Here is a 13,353-nt window from a genome sequence, read left to right on the forward strand (position 1 = left end):
AACCTCTACAAAGTGTTATTTAATGTTTTTTTTTAATGGTTGGCTTATATTTAAAAATGATTTGCAAACACAGATTGAGAAGGAATATTTAATTTAAGGAATATTTAAATTTCAATTTACAGTGAAACTTCCATAACTCGAAGTTATCCATAATTCGAACTTTTGAATTGCCAGTAGCGTTTAGAAATCAAATTTCTTTCCATAACTCAAATTTCCGTAACTCGAAGATCTCCATAACTCGAACTCTTAAATTGGCAATAGAAGTAAAAAATTTTAATTTTTACTATTAAGACAGAATTTTAAAAGTTTCCCACTATATCGTATGAGGCAGACAAAAAAGATCATATTACATTTATGAATTGCATAAATCAGGTAATAAAGGTATGGGATACAGTCTCAAGAGGAAAACTGCAACACACAAATTTAAAGAATACATGTTTTAAAGTAGTTAAATAAAATTTTATGCGAAGTAAATAAATAAAACTGTGTAAAAATCTATATTTTATAGCTTTTTGAAACATTTTATGTTTTAATGAAAGCTTTATAACTCGAAGTTTTTTTGTGGATTATGGTGATTCGAGTTAGAGAAGTTCCACTGTATTTTTAATAATAAAAAAATTTTGTGGAAACAGCTTAAACACAACTGAATCTCCCTTCTTCCCTTCCCTTAATTTTCAAATAGGTTTACGAAAAACTAAAAACATATTTTATGATAAAATTAATATAAAAAAATTTAAATATAAAAATTTAAGAATTCCAATTAAACAATTATCACAGAAAACATCTGAATCACATCACATTATCAATTTAGTTAGTAATTATGTTAATAAATGATAATCGTGTTTATTTACATTTATTCACTAAACCTTTTTTATTAAAAACTGTTTAATAATAATTTAAAATTATTATTTACGATTTTAGATAAATATTAAATTGTTTTCTTCATAATTTACATACAAAAGTGATATTTTTTGCATTTCCTATTTTCCATCTGAATTGTGTGACGTCATCCCGTTATTCTACTGTCGTAATCTTTTATTCTATGATACCTGTAACCACTGTTTGTCATAAAAGCTTTAAACACGCAACCAACTTCCGCGCAAATTTCGAGCTTTTCAACACAGTGTGGTGAGTAATTAATTGCAAAAGGAAGTCATTTTGATAATTCAAAATGGGCTCTTTACCGACGCTGTGTGCAAATTTCACATTTCCTTTATAACTTTCTTAAAAGTAGAGAAATTAGATTTACATACATTTTAATAGTGAAACAAACATGAATAAAGTAATTGAATGTATTTTATTTTTTTATTTATGCTTTCAAAAGTTGTAAAGTATATAAATGTATTAACGGAGCCCCAGCAGCAATGTGGTGGCAGCTGCACACATATATATATATATATATATATATATATTAGCTGAATGTTAACAAGTAATTTCATTAATTATATTAACATTTTCTCATTTTTACACTATTTTTGTAGGCGTTATGTGATTGGATGGTATTTGAGGCCACTCTACTTAACCAAAAAAGTATCTTAATAAGCGAATAAGTACACTTATATACTTAAATAAGCAGAGCGCACAGTTCTTGAGTACCAAAATTAGGGTCCGGAAAGAATTCTTAAGCGTAACGGGCAGTAATGCAAGTTATAGAAGAGTACTACTGAAAAAGGAAAGAAAAATATTAATAAGTAAGTAGTACACAAATAAAATACTTAATATTATTCTATTGGAGTGTACGATTATATATGTACATATACATACCTTCATACTTTTAACCTATTTATTCAAAAGTGAAGATGGTATGGTGCTGCTTAATTCAAAATTAATGAAACTTATAAGAAATCTTCCAAACTGAAGTATATGCATTGGCTATGTTTCAATATTATTAATGTAGGTGACACTCTCACTGTCAATAAGCTGTATTTCCTGTATCCTGCAAATATATTTATAAAAAAATGTGAATTAGCTAGTGATTTTGCTATATAGACAAAATACTTACTTCATCAGGCGAGTGGACTTTCTCTTGAATCTTCTGTGAAGAAGCCCCTTCAAAACTAGATAAATATTTCTTGTTTTAACGACTTAAAACATTTCTTGAAATCGTCGCCTATAAATTCGGTTCCATTTCATGACCTTTTTGAAATGGTGTATAGTTTACTAAAATTATTTTACGAAGAAGTTGCCCTTTTTGGCATCTCAACTTCCCTAATTTAAATGCGTATTACCATACATTACCAATGAATATTGAATCAAAATTATTTTATTTTGTGTTATTTTTAAAAATTGTATACGTGTCTGAACTGATCTTGTGAAAGTAATTGACAACACACATGTGCAAAAGCCGGTTAATATAATATAATAAAACTGAAATAATGGTAAACTACGCGCAGTCCACAAAGTTAATACTATTTATACTGTTTAATGTTGTTGTTGTATAGGAACAAGTAATACTGGATGAAGAATTTCGTTGCTACATGCGGGTAGCACGTTCTCTCGAAGGAACATTGAAGCGCCCAAAAGGTAGAAAAGCTCAAATAGGATACAATAAATATAACTTTCAATTTAAATACAGATCGCGAATGCTGTAAACAACTGCTCAAAAATTGTGAACGGCTTAATAATATAGACAATATTATGGTTAAAAAGAATACTAACGTTTTTATGAAATATTTGTTGAAAGTCATTAATTGGACAAGTGTGCATCAACCGCTACAGTTATATGATAAATGGGTAAATGTTGTGATCTATTTACATTAATTAATTATGCTGGGCATCGCATTATTTTTTAAAATTAACTCATACTCTAAATATTCATTAGTATCAAGGTTCGAAAACTGAAGTTAAATTGTGGCTTCAGGATAATAAATCATACATGGCGGTTAAAGAAATGCCAAACGGTGCGCTCGCCATATATTGTGCCGTTTCGAATTCACCAAGCACTGGTTGGCAAGATGGTGCACTGAAAGTTATGAAAGATTCTAAAGATCCGGATGCAGAAGATATGTGAAAATCAATTTGCACTAAACGTTGTCTGTTTTATTATTATGTATACATTGTAGTGTATGTGTAGAAAATTTTGTACGTGAAAAATATATTTTTACACTTTGAACTTACATTAAGGCAGTTTAAGTTTATGAACAATGACATAATCGCATTCGATATACACTATTAAAAAATTAATATATTATGTAAAATGGACGGAATGTTATTCGAGTTACTTGTTGCTTAATTCACAAACTTTTTGCATGTTATCGTTATTAGCGCAATGATTGCTATAGCCATACTCTTTTTGGATAGCTTAATACTCGAGGCGCCATTACAGCTGTCACTGGAGCAATAGCATTCTTCCCAATAGACACCGTTTTCATAAACACCCCAGTTGCATACGCCAGTTACACCTGTATCAGATACAGACGCACAGCGCCGAATTACTTGACGCCAACGTCCGTCCCCTAGTTAAAAATAAATTTATCAAAATTCAAGTTACAAAAACAACAAAAAAAGGTGCTTACAGATAAACCCTCTAGGGCCTTGTTGTACCACTTTCATACAAAACGAGCCGGGCATATGTGATTCATCACTATTACATTCAATTGGTATATGTTCCGTGCGATTAAATGGTTTATAAGCACCACAACTATCGTAACCTTTCCGATCCTGATCAGAGGAGCATTGGTAACAGCGTATAGCAAGTGTACCTTTAAATTAGTTAAAACAAAAATGTTTACACATGTATATATATTTATTAACACACATTTTAAGCCACACCCAAGACGTGCTTTAAACTGTGACTTAAGCGTGCAATTAAATAGGCTTACATAAATAACTTACCGACTGTACAGAGCGTTAACACAATCACCACATAACTCACAATATTACGCATTTTATTTAAAAATTGGAAAAAAACTACACAAAAATCGATTCAATAATTAAATGTAAAACATAAACAATCTTTATAAAAATAAATAGTTTTGTTAACAAATTTGACAACTGCTTGGTACAGGGGTACTCAGATGATAAGAAATAGTGCTTGTAATATTACCAAATAGGCGCTGTGTAGAAATGTCTTATTTATGCAACTTAAATAATATTTTTTTATCCCATTTATATATTAAATAGATATATAAAAATGTTGATTTCTAAAATAAGTAATTAACATATTTTTGTAGATATTTTATACGTGAATTCTTTGATAAACAAAATATCTGTGCTGTGTGTGTGGAAAATTGTTTATTTATATTTTAATGCTACATAAATCTGGCAATATGCCTGATGTGTCAAATTTTAATCAGCAAGCCATCGTGTATTTTGGGTGGGGACGCTTTCAATATTTTGTTTGAAAAACAGCATTTATAAATTTGTTCACAAGTTTCTTTTTAACGAAAATAGTTTTTATTAAATATAGTATAATGAGTTATTTGCAAAATACATTAACTGCTGGCATACTCCTCTGTTGCCTGGTACAATTGGGTAAGTAAATGGTAAATTCAAAATGACGCACCCACTAAACGAAATTGTTACAGGTTTTGCCATTAAATGTTGGGACTGCCGTTCAGACAACGATCCAAAATGTGGCAATCCATTCGATAATAGTTCATTGGTGATTACCGATTGTGCACAGGAACCTGAATTGCAGCACCTACCTGGCGTACGACCGACAATGTGTCGGAAAATTCGACAAAAAATGCACGGCGAATGGCGCTACTTTCGTAGTTGTGCCTATATGGGCGAACCTGGTATCGAAGGTGATGAACGTTATTGTCTGATGCGCACAGGCAGTTACAATATTTTTATGGAATACTGCACATGCAATAGCAAAGATGGTTGTAATGTAGCCAGTCTGCTTAGTGTGAACAAAATAGCAATATCGCTGAGCACACTATTAGTGGGTGTTATTGCTTGGACATTACGTCTATAAAGTAATGCTACCACACTCCAGATCATACCAGCATAACGTGCCTTTTATTATAAGTGATTTATTAATCGAATATACATACTTGTATGTAACTTTTAGTACAATTAAGAACTGTTAAGACAAATACTTAACATTTGAAACGTATCCGTCCAAAACGATAGATTAACTTAAGAGCGTAATTCATACATAAGAATAAGCAAACGACATTTGGCATTCAAAAAATCATTTATTGTATACAATAAAACCAAAGTCAATGTATTTATATTGACAAATTAAAATTAATGACACTGTGTTTTACATTTATGGTAATAACTTTGGAAGTAACATTTAAATGTTAAAAATATTGTCTGATCTAAATTTACTACCGACGAACTCCGGCTAATGGCGATGATGACAGCACGTTCCATATAGGGATTTCCGTGGCTGAAATTCAAAAATGGCATGTTGTCTGATTTGAATGTTTTGGCACTGATTTCTTAACATTTTGTTGATATTTTTACCGTAATATTGAATATTGTTGAACAACAATATTGATCAAATTACATTAATTTGTGAAGTGTGAAAGTGATTAGAGGTCAAGTGATATCAAGTGCTGCAATGGAAAGTTTTAAAATTTCTTATTTATGAATATGTGAACTTTTAATGGATACCAATAGTGATATTGACATAGTTATTGAAATTATTGCGACTAATCATAGAAACATAACTCAAGTGGATGTTGCAAAATTTGAAACATTAAAAAAAAAAAATTGGGTGACAAAATTTAAAGAGAGATGGCAAAGAACAAGATTTCTTGAAATGAATGAACAGTGGCTTACAAGTGATTATGTAGTGGAAGTTACTAACGAGACAGAAGCACCGAGCTGTTCTAGCATGGTTAAAAGCGGACGACCACCAACTATTGCCTTCGAAAACAGTAAGCCGCGAACAAAGAGAACAAAACTGCATGAATTTTATGAAAACACCTCGGAAGAAATGGTTTTGTATGCCGCAAAAAAACATGGTAGCGCAGATATGAATAAGGCTTTCACTCCAGAAAAGGCCCTGGCGTTGATTCTCGATGCTTCATTATCTAAGCACCAATATGAGGTTTTGCGCAGCTCCGCTAAGGAAATTGGTAGTGATATTTGCCAAAAATCAGTGCTGTAGGTCAAAAATTAAGTTTCACCTTATGTGGGAGGTGGGCGTAAAATAGGAGGCGTGATTTTGATTTTTTCATTTTTTTCTTGATTGGAATCCAAAATAATGATGTACCAAATGTCATTGTCCTGCGACCCCACAACTTTTCTGTTGCCTTTCCGCCTTTGATAAATAAAAAATAAGATTTTTTTTTTAATTTTTCTGCTGAAACTACTTTTATTGAATTCTTCAATTACATATTTTTTATATAAATTAATAAAATTTAAATTTTTTAATACCATCAGCGCTCTAAATGCTTATTGTTTTTGTAAAAGTATATGTAAATATGTTATAGGTAATACCAGAGAGAAAATAATATAGAAAATAATTTTAGAAATTATACATAAATTATAATATTTACACATTTAGAGACAGGCCATTTGTTTATATACATACATACTCGCAGTTTTTTCATATTAAAATCTATTTAATATATTAATTTACAAATTGTTATTTCAAAAAGTACGAAAGTTGTTGTTGTTTCTGTATCTAACAATATTCAAAGAAAAACAAAATTTACAATACAAATTGCATAGCGACCATGCTCAGTAACGCCACCAAGCCAATAGCCATGAAGCGACCAGCCGATGAAGCATTGCAGAGATCACCCTTGCAGATGTGACAACTCTGCACTTCGCGACTGTGCGAGACGGTGCAAACATCATTCTTCTGACCCACTATTTCGAAGTGGCAGTCACGCGATATTATCATGCCGGCCTTGTCTGTAAAGAAGGAGGGGAAAAATAAGTAAATTATTAATAAAAGTAAAGAGCTTATGCTATTGTAGCTTTCTATTATCGAAATAATTCAATTTGTTTATTTTTTCATCGATGATTTTGATTTTGAAAACTGTTAGAAAATGAGAACATCTGTTATACAAATATTTCTAATTTATTAACATTTAATAACGGTACATATGTATAAAATATTTTCATTATATGCCTATGACTCATATTCTGAAGGTGTTTTGTACTCGTAGGAAATCTCATTTTCTTTGACCGCAATAAAATGTGGAATTTGTAAATAATAACAACAATAATAGAACTATAAAGATGCAAAACACGCGCTGCTTTCGTCTTGGTTGTTGGCAGTCAGCGAGAAAGCGCCACAAATGTAAGGAAAACTCATTTGATTGATATTTTAATATTTCGAAATGATATGGAGGGCAGAATAATAACGTTCTCTAAAGATATTTTGGTTAGAAAAGGGTTTGCCTTTAACCAAGCTTAAAAATATTAAAATTTTATTTAATAAATAGTTGTTGTAATTGTAAAATTTGAACCCTGTCTAGAAGACAATAACTAGCTGTCATCGTGTCATTTCTGGGAGGTCCAGAAAGGGTACTATTTTAACGAGGTCAGACCATAAATAAAGGGGTGTAAGCTGCTTTTGACTAGAGGAAGCTTGCAAATGGCTGTTTTTATACATATTTTGTTGTTGTTTTAATATAAAATAATTCTCAAATATTTTAGGTTGATGTTGCTGAGCTGACGGTCTTGGTCGTATATATGTATGTATATACATACAAATATACATATTTTCGGGTACAGTTTGTGTTATCGACTATATTATAAAGAATTTGAAACGAATTTATCAAATCGCTATGAAACAAAATTTTCAGCTAGGTATTCTTTGAAATTTGACTTTGATTTTCACTTGAAGTTATATACTTGTTGTGTTCTTGAAAATGTTTACGTTCTTTGTAATAGTTCTTGAGTCATGACTTAACTTTTATATACTTGCTATGCTCTCTTTCTCTAAGTTTATCTTTTTTCACATGCTGACTCACGGTTTACTCATTAAATAGTGAAATGTGGGTTATTTTAAAAGTTGTTTTGCTAAAAATTCTGAGGCAAATACACAGTTCGACCATATTTCCGACACGAACGCGCCATAAATTTGAAATATATAAGTTTTAAAAATGAAAACTTTTTTCATTTATGAAATTAGTGCAATTTTTAAACTTATTTTAGACCCTATAGATTATGTAGGATTTTTTATACTTAAGTTTTATTTTATTATTTTTTGTTTTTTTTTTTTTATTTTGGTTCTTACTTATTTCGGACTTTATAGGTTATGTTCACATGCTTAAATTTTAATTTTGTTTACTTTTTTTAAGATTAAAAAAAAAATTTAAATATATGAGTTTTAAGAACGAAAATAATTTGTTTTTTGATATGATTGTTGTTCTAACTTATTTCAGACTTTATAGGTTAGTTTGAATATCTTCAATTTATTTTTTATTTTTTTTTTTATTCTAACTTATTTCAAACTTTGTAGGTTATGCTCCCTTTTTTGAATTATTAAATTTTTATTAATTTCTTTTTAAGATTTTAATTTTTATAAATGAGTTTTTAAAAATATTTTATAATTAAATGCATTGCATATAGTAATATATAATATTTTAGCACATTTTGAATATTAGCAACTCAACTTACCAGAGGTTACAACTTTGTTGCACTTGGTAACAGGCAGCAATTGATCCAAAGTATTTGGTTTCGGCACCACATCACAATCGACGCTGTGTATGTTTGAGTTGGCATCGATGACGTCCTTGGCGCAATTGGCGTCTGTCAATGATTTGCACTGATAACATCTGATGGCGTATCCTGGAGAGGGAAGGAGAGTTTAGTTTTATAAATAAAAATACAATAAAAAGAAAACTAAAAACAAAAGCAAAAATATTTCCATATAAATAAATATTAATAAAAAATAATTAAAAATAATAAATATTAAAAAAAATATATTTAAAAATAAAATATAGATAAATTAATTAAAAATAATAAATAACAATAATTAATCAAAAAATAACAATATCAAAAAAAAAGTTAAATTAATTAAAAAAAAAAATAAAAAATAATAATTAAAATAATAATAATATTAAAAAATAACAAAATATTTAAATTAATTAAAAATAATAAATAAAAATAAATAATCCAAAACAAAAATATTAATTGATAAAAAAATAGAAAAAAGTAAATGACAATAAATAATCAAAAAATATTAGTAAATAACAAAATAGATTAATTAATTCAAAATAATAAATAACAATAAATAGAAAAAAGCAAATAATAATATTAAAAAATAGAAAAGTTAATTGAATACAATAAATTACAATTAATAATAAAAAAATATTATTAATAAATAAGAAATATAAAAGTTAATTATAAATATGAAATAAAAATAAATAATCAAAAAATAAATGAAAATTAAAATAATAAATAACCACAAATAATTAAAAATAATAATAATATTAATGAATAAACAAATAGATAAATTAATTAAAAATAATAAATGACAATAAATAATTAAAAAATGAAAATATTAGTAAATAACAAAATAGATTAATTAATTCAAAGTAATAAATTACAATAAATGAAAAAAGCAAATAATATTAAAAAATAGAAAAGTTAATTAAACAATCAATTACTATAAATAGTAAAAAATACTATTATTAATAAATAAAAAAGATAAATTAATTAAAAATAATAAAAGACAATATAATGAAAAAATAACATTATTAAAAAATATTAAATAAAAATAAATAAATCAAAGTAAAAATAATAAATAACAATAAATAATTAAAAATAATAATATTAATGAATTAAAAAATAGATAAATTAATTAAAAATAATAAAAGACAATATAATGAAAAAATAACATTATTAAAAAATATAAAAATATTAAATAAAAATAAATAAATCAAAGTAAAAATAATAAATAACAATAAATAATTAAAAATAATAATATTAATGAATTAAAAAATAGATAAATTAATTAAAAATAATAAATGACAATAAATAATGAAAAAAATAATATTATTAATGAATAACAAAGAGTTAATTTATTATAAATATTAAATAACAATAAATAATTAAAAAAATATAATATTATTAATAAATAAAAGAATATAGAAATTAATTAAAAATTAAATAATTAAAAAAACATTAATAAATTAGGGAGTAGATAAATTAATTAAATGTAATAAGTAACAAAAAATAATTAAAAAAAACAATAATAATAAAATAAAATAAATAATAAATAGATAAGTTAATTAAAAATAATAAAAATGAACAAAATAATATTATTAACGAATAACAAATAGAAAATTTATTACAAATATTAAATAACAATAAATAATAAAAAATATATAATATTATTAATAAATAAAAAATACAAAAATTAATTTAAAAAAAAATAACCTTAATAAATAAAAAAATAATTCAAAGTAACAAATTACAATAAGTAATAAAAAAAATAAATTAATTTAAAAAATAAACAATAAATAATGAAAAAAAATATTAAAAAATAAAAAAATTGATAAAGTAATTAAAAATAATAAATAGCAATAGATTATTCAAAAAAAAATTAATTAATAAAAAAACATTAATTTAAAATTTAATGACAATAAATAATAAAAAATATTATTATTAAATATAAAATATTAAAATTAACTAAAAATAATAAATGGCAATAAATAATTAAAAAATAATAATAATAAAATAAATAAAAAATAGATAATTTAATTAAAAATATTAAATAACAATAAGTAATTAAAAAATATAATAATATTAAAAACTAAAAAATACAATAATTGATTTAAAAAAATAATATTAATAAATTAAAATAATAATTCAAAGTAACAAATGAGAATAAATAATTAATTTAAAAATAAATAAATATTTAATTTGTAAATATTGTATTATACGGTTTTTTCAAATATGTTAATTTTTTCAGAGACACAAGTTTGTGGAATTTTTTAAACCAGTTTGAAATTAAATTATTAATACACCCTTTTATACTCATACATACATACAAACATATTTTCTAAGTTCATTAATTGCGTCTAAACTTTGACGTTAAAGAAAATTGTTTAATCGAATGACGATGTTATTTTGCTTTGATTGTCTGGCTAAAACCCGTTTCATTTGTAATTAAAGACGACTGGGGTGTAGAAGGCAAGTGTCTAATTCGTAGTGTATTTGCATATGCCTACATATTGACATTAGAAATATGTATTTTTTTTTTTTTAAATATATGACAATGTTTATATGTAACGAACACAAATGCGATCACATGAGTTGCACATACAAACAAACACATGTAAATACATATGTAAATTTCGCATTCAAAGTTGTAAGTCTCAAGCGCTTTTTGAAAGTCTACAGAAAACTTTGCGCGAAAAAAAAAAAATAAAATTTGATGACAAAATCGCTATTTATATACAAGCGTCGTCACAGAGGTACATTTGTATTTATATACGCATATATTCAAATTGCAAGCAATTGCTCGTCGGCATGTTGTGGGTTGCATGCAAAATAAGGTGAATTTTGTGGCTTTTTGGAAGTTCTAATGAATTTATTTTCCATAAAAATCGAAATTATTTAAAAAAAAATTCACTTTTATGTCGCTAAAGAGAGACATTTTCTCCAAAGCGATACCCGACACACCTTCAGTCAACATAAGTCCGGCCTAAGTTCATCAAGGTTATATTTTATTACACTGTTATTGTTACTAATTAACGCTTGTAACTGTATACTCTATATGTAAATTACATGTATTTACATATAATATATATTTCTATACATCTCTACACTCCCCGCTTACCACTGGGCAATAGACAAGCCGCGAAGAGCACTAAAGCAATGATTTGTTTCATTTTGTTATTGTTGTTTTTTTTTCGTTCACACAAAACAGACTCGCAGAATCAACAAGTTTTCTTTATTTTGCAATATTCCAAGCACTGGTGTACACGCCAAGACAGTTCAATTTGGACTGACTTGAATTGTTGCTTGGCGCTATGGAGCGAGCATTCGTTTGGGGTTTTCAGTTTTCAAATAAAAATTTTGTATATAAGCTTTTACTTATATATATAATGCTGTATATATGTATGCATATAATTTCGCTTTTTCACGCGCATATGCCTTGCATTGTTGTTTAACAAATGCTGGAAAATTGGTCGGTTGTTTGTACAGAAATCTCTAGTTTTCTCGCGTTGTTGCATTTGATTTGTTTTTTGACCGTTGGAAATTGTTGTTATCGAACTGTATTTATGACGTCTGTACCTGCTTAAAAGCACAATAACTGTATTCTATAATATAGTATATAAGCATTATAGAGGCCCCACCTAGTGAAATTTGCCTCTTATTGTAATTTTTTGTTTGTTAAATCGTCATTATATTAGTACCGATACTGTCAAAGATATCTGTTCTATGTATATATTTATGTTTATTTTTATGTAGATCGCCAAGGCTGTATGCAATCGAAAATGTGTCATATTAGCATAAATACAAATATATATATCTTATATTTAAGTACGTGCATGAATTTTTCTTGTGCTAATGCCTTAAATCTCCACGACCTAGGTACCGAGCCATAAGTTGGCAAATACGAATACCATACATACAAGCCTTGTAAGAAATTTTATTACTTATACCTTGATGCTACAAAATTACTCATGACACTATACGGAAAATAGATTTTTTTTCTGGGTATTGGACCAAACAAAATTTTTCCTTGGAGATTGAGTCATAAGTAAAAAAAAATGTATTCTTTAATTTTCGAAGTCTTCAAAATCGAAATATTTGACTTCGAATCTGGAAAAAAGGAATTAATCGTTATTAGAGGATCAGGATAGAGTTATAGATTTGGTGTAAAAAACTTTTCTGTTTGAAGAAGAAGACAAATCTTGAAAACTCACATTTTCAAAAATATTTTTTTTTGTTTTTATTAATGTAAGTACTAGCGTTCTCAAAAAAGTAATGCAATCAAAACAAGTTCTGTAATTACTTTGATGTTGTTAATCAAAAAAGTAATGTAAATACTATGGCGTTAGTAATCAAAAAAGTAATGTAAGTACTTGGAGTTAGTAGTCAAAAAAAGTAATGTAAGTATTTTAGTGTTAGTAATCAAAAAAAGTAATGTAAGTATTTTAGTGTTAGTAATCAAAAAAAGTAATGTAAGTATTTAAGTGTTAGTAATCAAAACAAGTATTATAAGTACCTGAGTAATCAAAAAAATAATGCAAATACTCTGGTGTCGTAATCAAAACAGTAATCCAAGTACTTGGTGTTAGTAATCAAAAAGGTAATATAAGTACTATGGTATTGTAATCAAAAAAGTAATATAATTACATGAAAATACAAATGATAATAATCAAAAAAAGTAATGCAAGTTCTTTGGTGTTAGTAATCAAAAGTAATAAAAAAGTGTGTTGTAAACAAACAAGTAATAAATGTACTATGGTATTGTAATGA

General features: G+C 26.6%; 4 protein-coding genes across 4 annotated transcripts; 2 read left to right on the plus strand and 2 right to left on the minus strand.

The window, feature by feature from the left end:
- Positions 1–2,219: 2,219 nt before the first annotated feature.
- On the plus strand, positions 2,220–3,116 carry LOC105220297 (uncharacterized). The gene is made up of 4 exons (XM_011196736.3): positions 2,220–2,378; positions 2,442–2,523; positions 2,576–2,733; positions 2,822–3,116. Exons 1-4 carry the CDS (start codon positions 2,376–2,378, stop codon positions 3,008–3,010), a joined length of 432 nt encoding a protein of 143 aa, XP_011195038.1. The 5' UTR covers positions 2,220–2,375; the 3' UTR covers positions 3,011–3,116.
- Positions 3,014–4,013, minus strand: LOC105220298 (uncharacterized). Its single transcript, XM_011196737.3, has 3 exons — positions 3,835–4,013; positions 3,516–3,701; positions 3,014–3,455 (listed from the first exon to the last, which is right to left on the minus strand). Exons 1-3 carry the CDS (start codon positions 3,884–3,886, stop codon positions 3,229–3,231), a joined length of 465 nt encoding a protein of 154 aa, XP_011195039.1. The 5' UTR covers positions 3,887–4,013; the 3' UTR covers positions 3,014–3,228.
- Positions 4,014–4,276: 263 nt separating this feature from the next.
- LOC105220296 (uncharacterized) lies at positions 4,277–5,200 on the plus strand. Its single transcript, XM_011196735.3, has 2 exons — positions 4,277–4,473; positions 4,527–5,200. The coding sequence occupies exons 1-2, from the start codon at positions 4,413–4,415 to the stop codon at positions 4,919–4,921; spliced, it is 456 nt and encodes a 151-aa protein (XP_011195037.1). The 5' UTR covers positions 4,277–4,412; the 3' UTR covers positions 4,922–5,200.
- Positions 5,201–6,420: 1,220 nt separating this feature from the next.
- LOC105220295 (uncharacterized) lies at positions 6,421–11,913 on the minus strand. Its single transcript, XM_011196734.3, has 3 exons — positions 11,705–11,913; positions 8,536–8,706; positions 6,421–6,819 (listed from the first exon to the last, which is right to left on the minus strand). The coding sequence occupies exons 1-3, from the start codon at positions 11,754–11,756 to the stop codon at positions 6,614–6,616; spliced, it is 429 nt and encodes a 142-aa protein (XP_011195036.2). The 5' UTR covers positions 11,757–11,913; the 3' UTR covers positions 6,421–6,613.
- Positions 11,914–13,353: the final 1,440 nt, after the last annotated feature.

This window comes from Zeugodacus cucurbitae, chromosome 3, assembly GCF_028554725.1.
Source record: "Zeugodacus cucurbitae isolate PBARC_wt_2022May chromosome 3, idZeuCucr1.2, whole genome shotgun sequence".
In the NCBI taxonomy this organism is placed as follows: Eukaryota; Metazoa; Arthropoda; class Insecta; order Diptera; family Tephritidae; genus Zeugodacus; species Zeugodacus cucurbitae.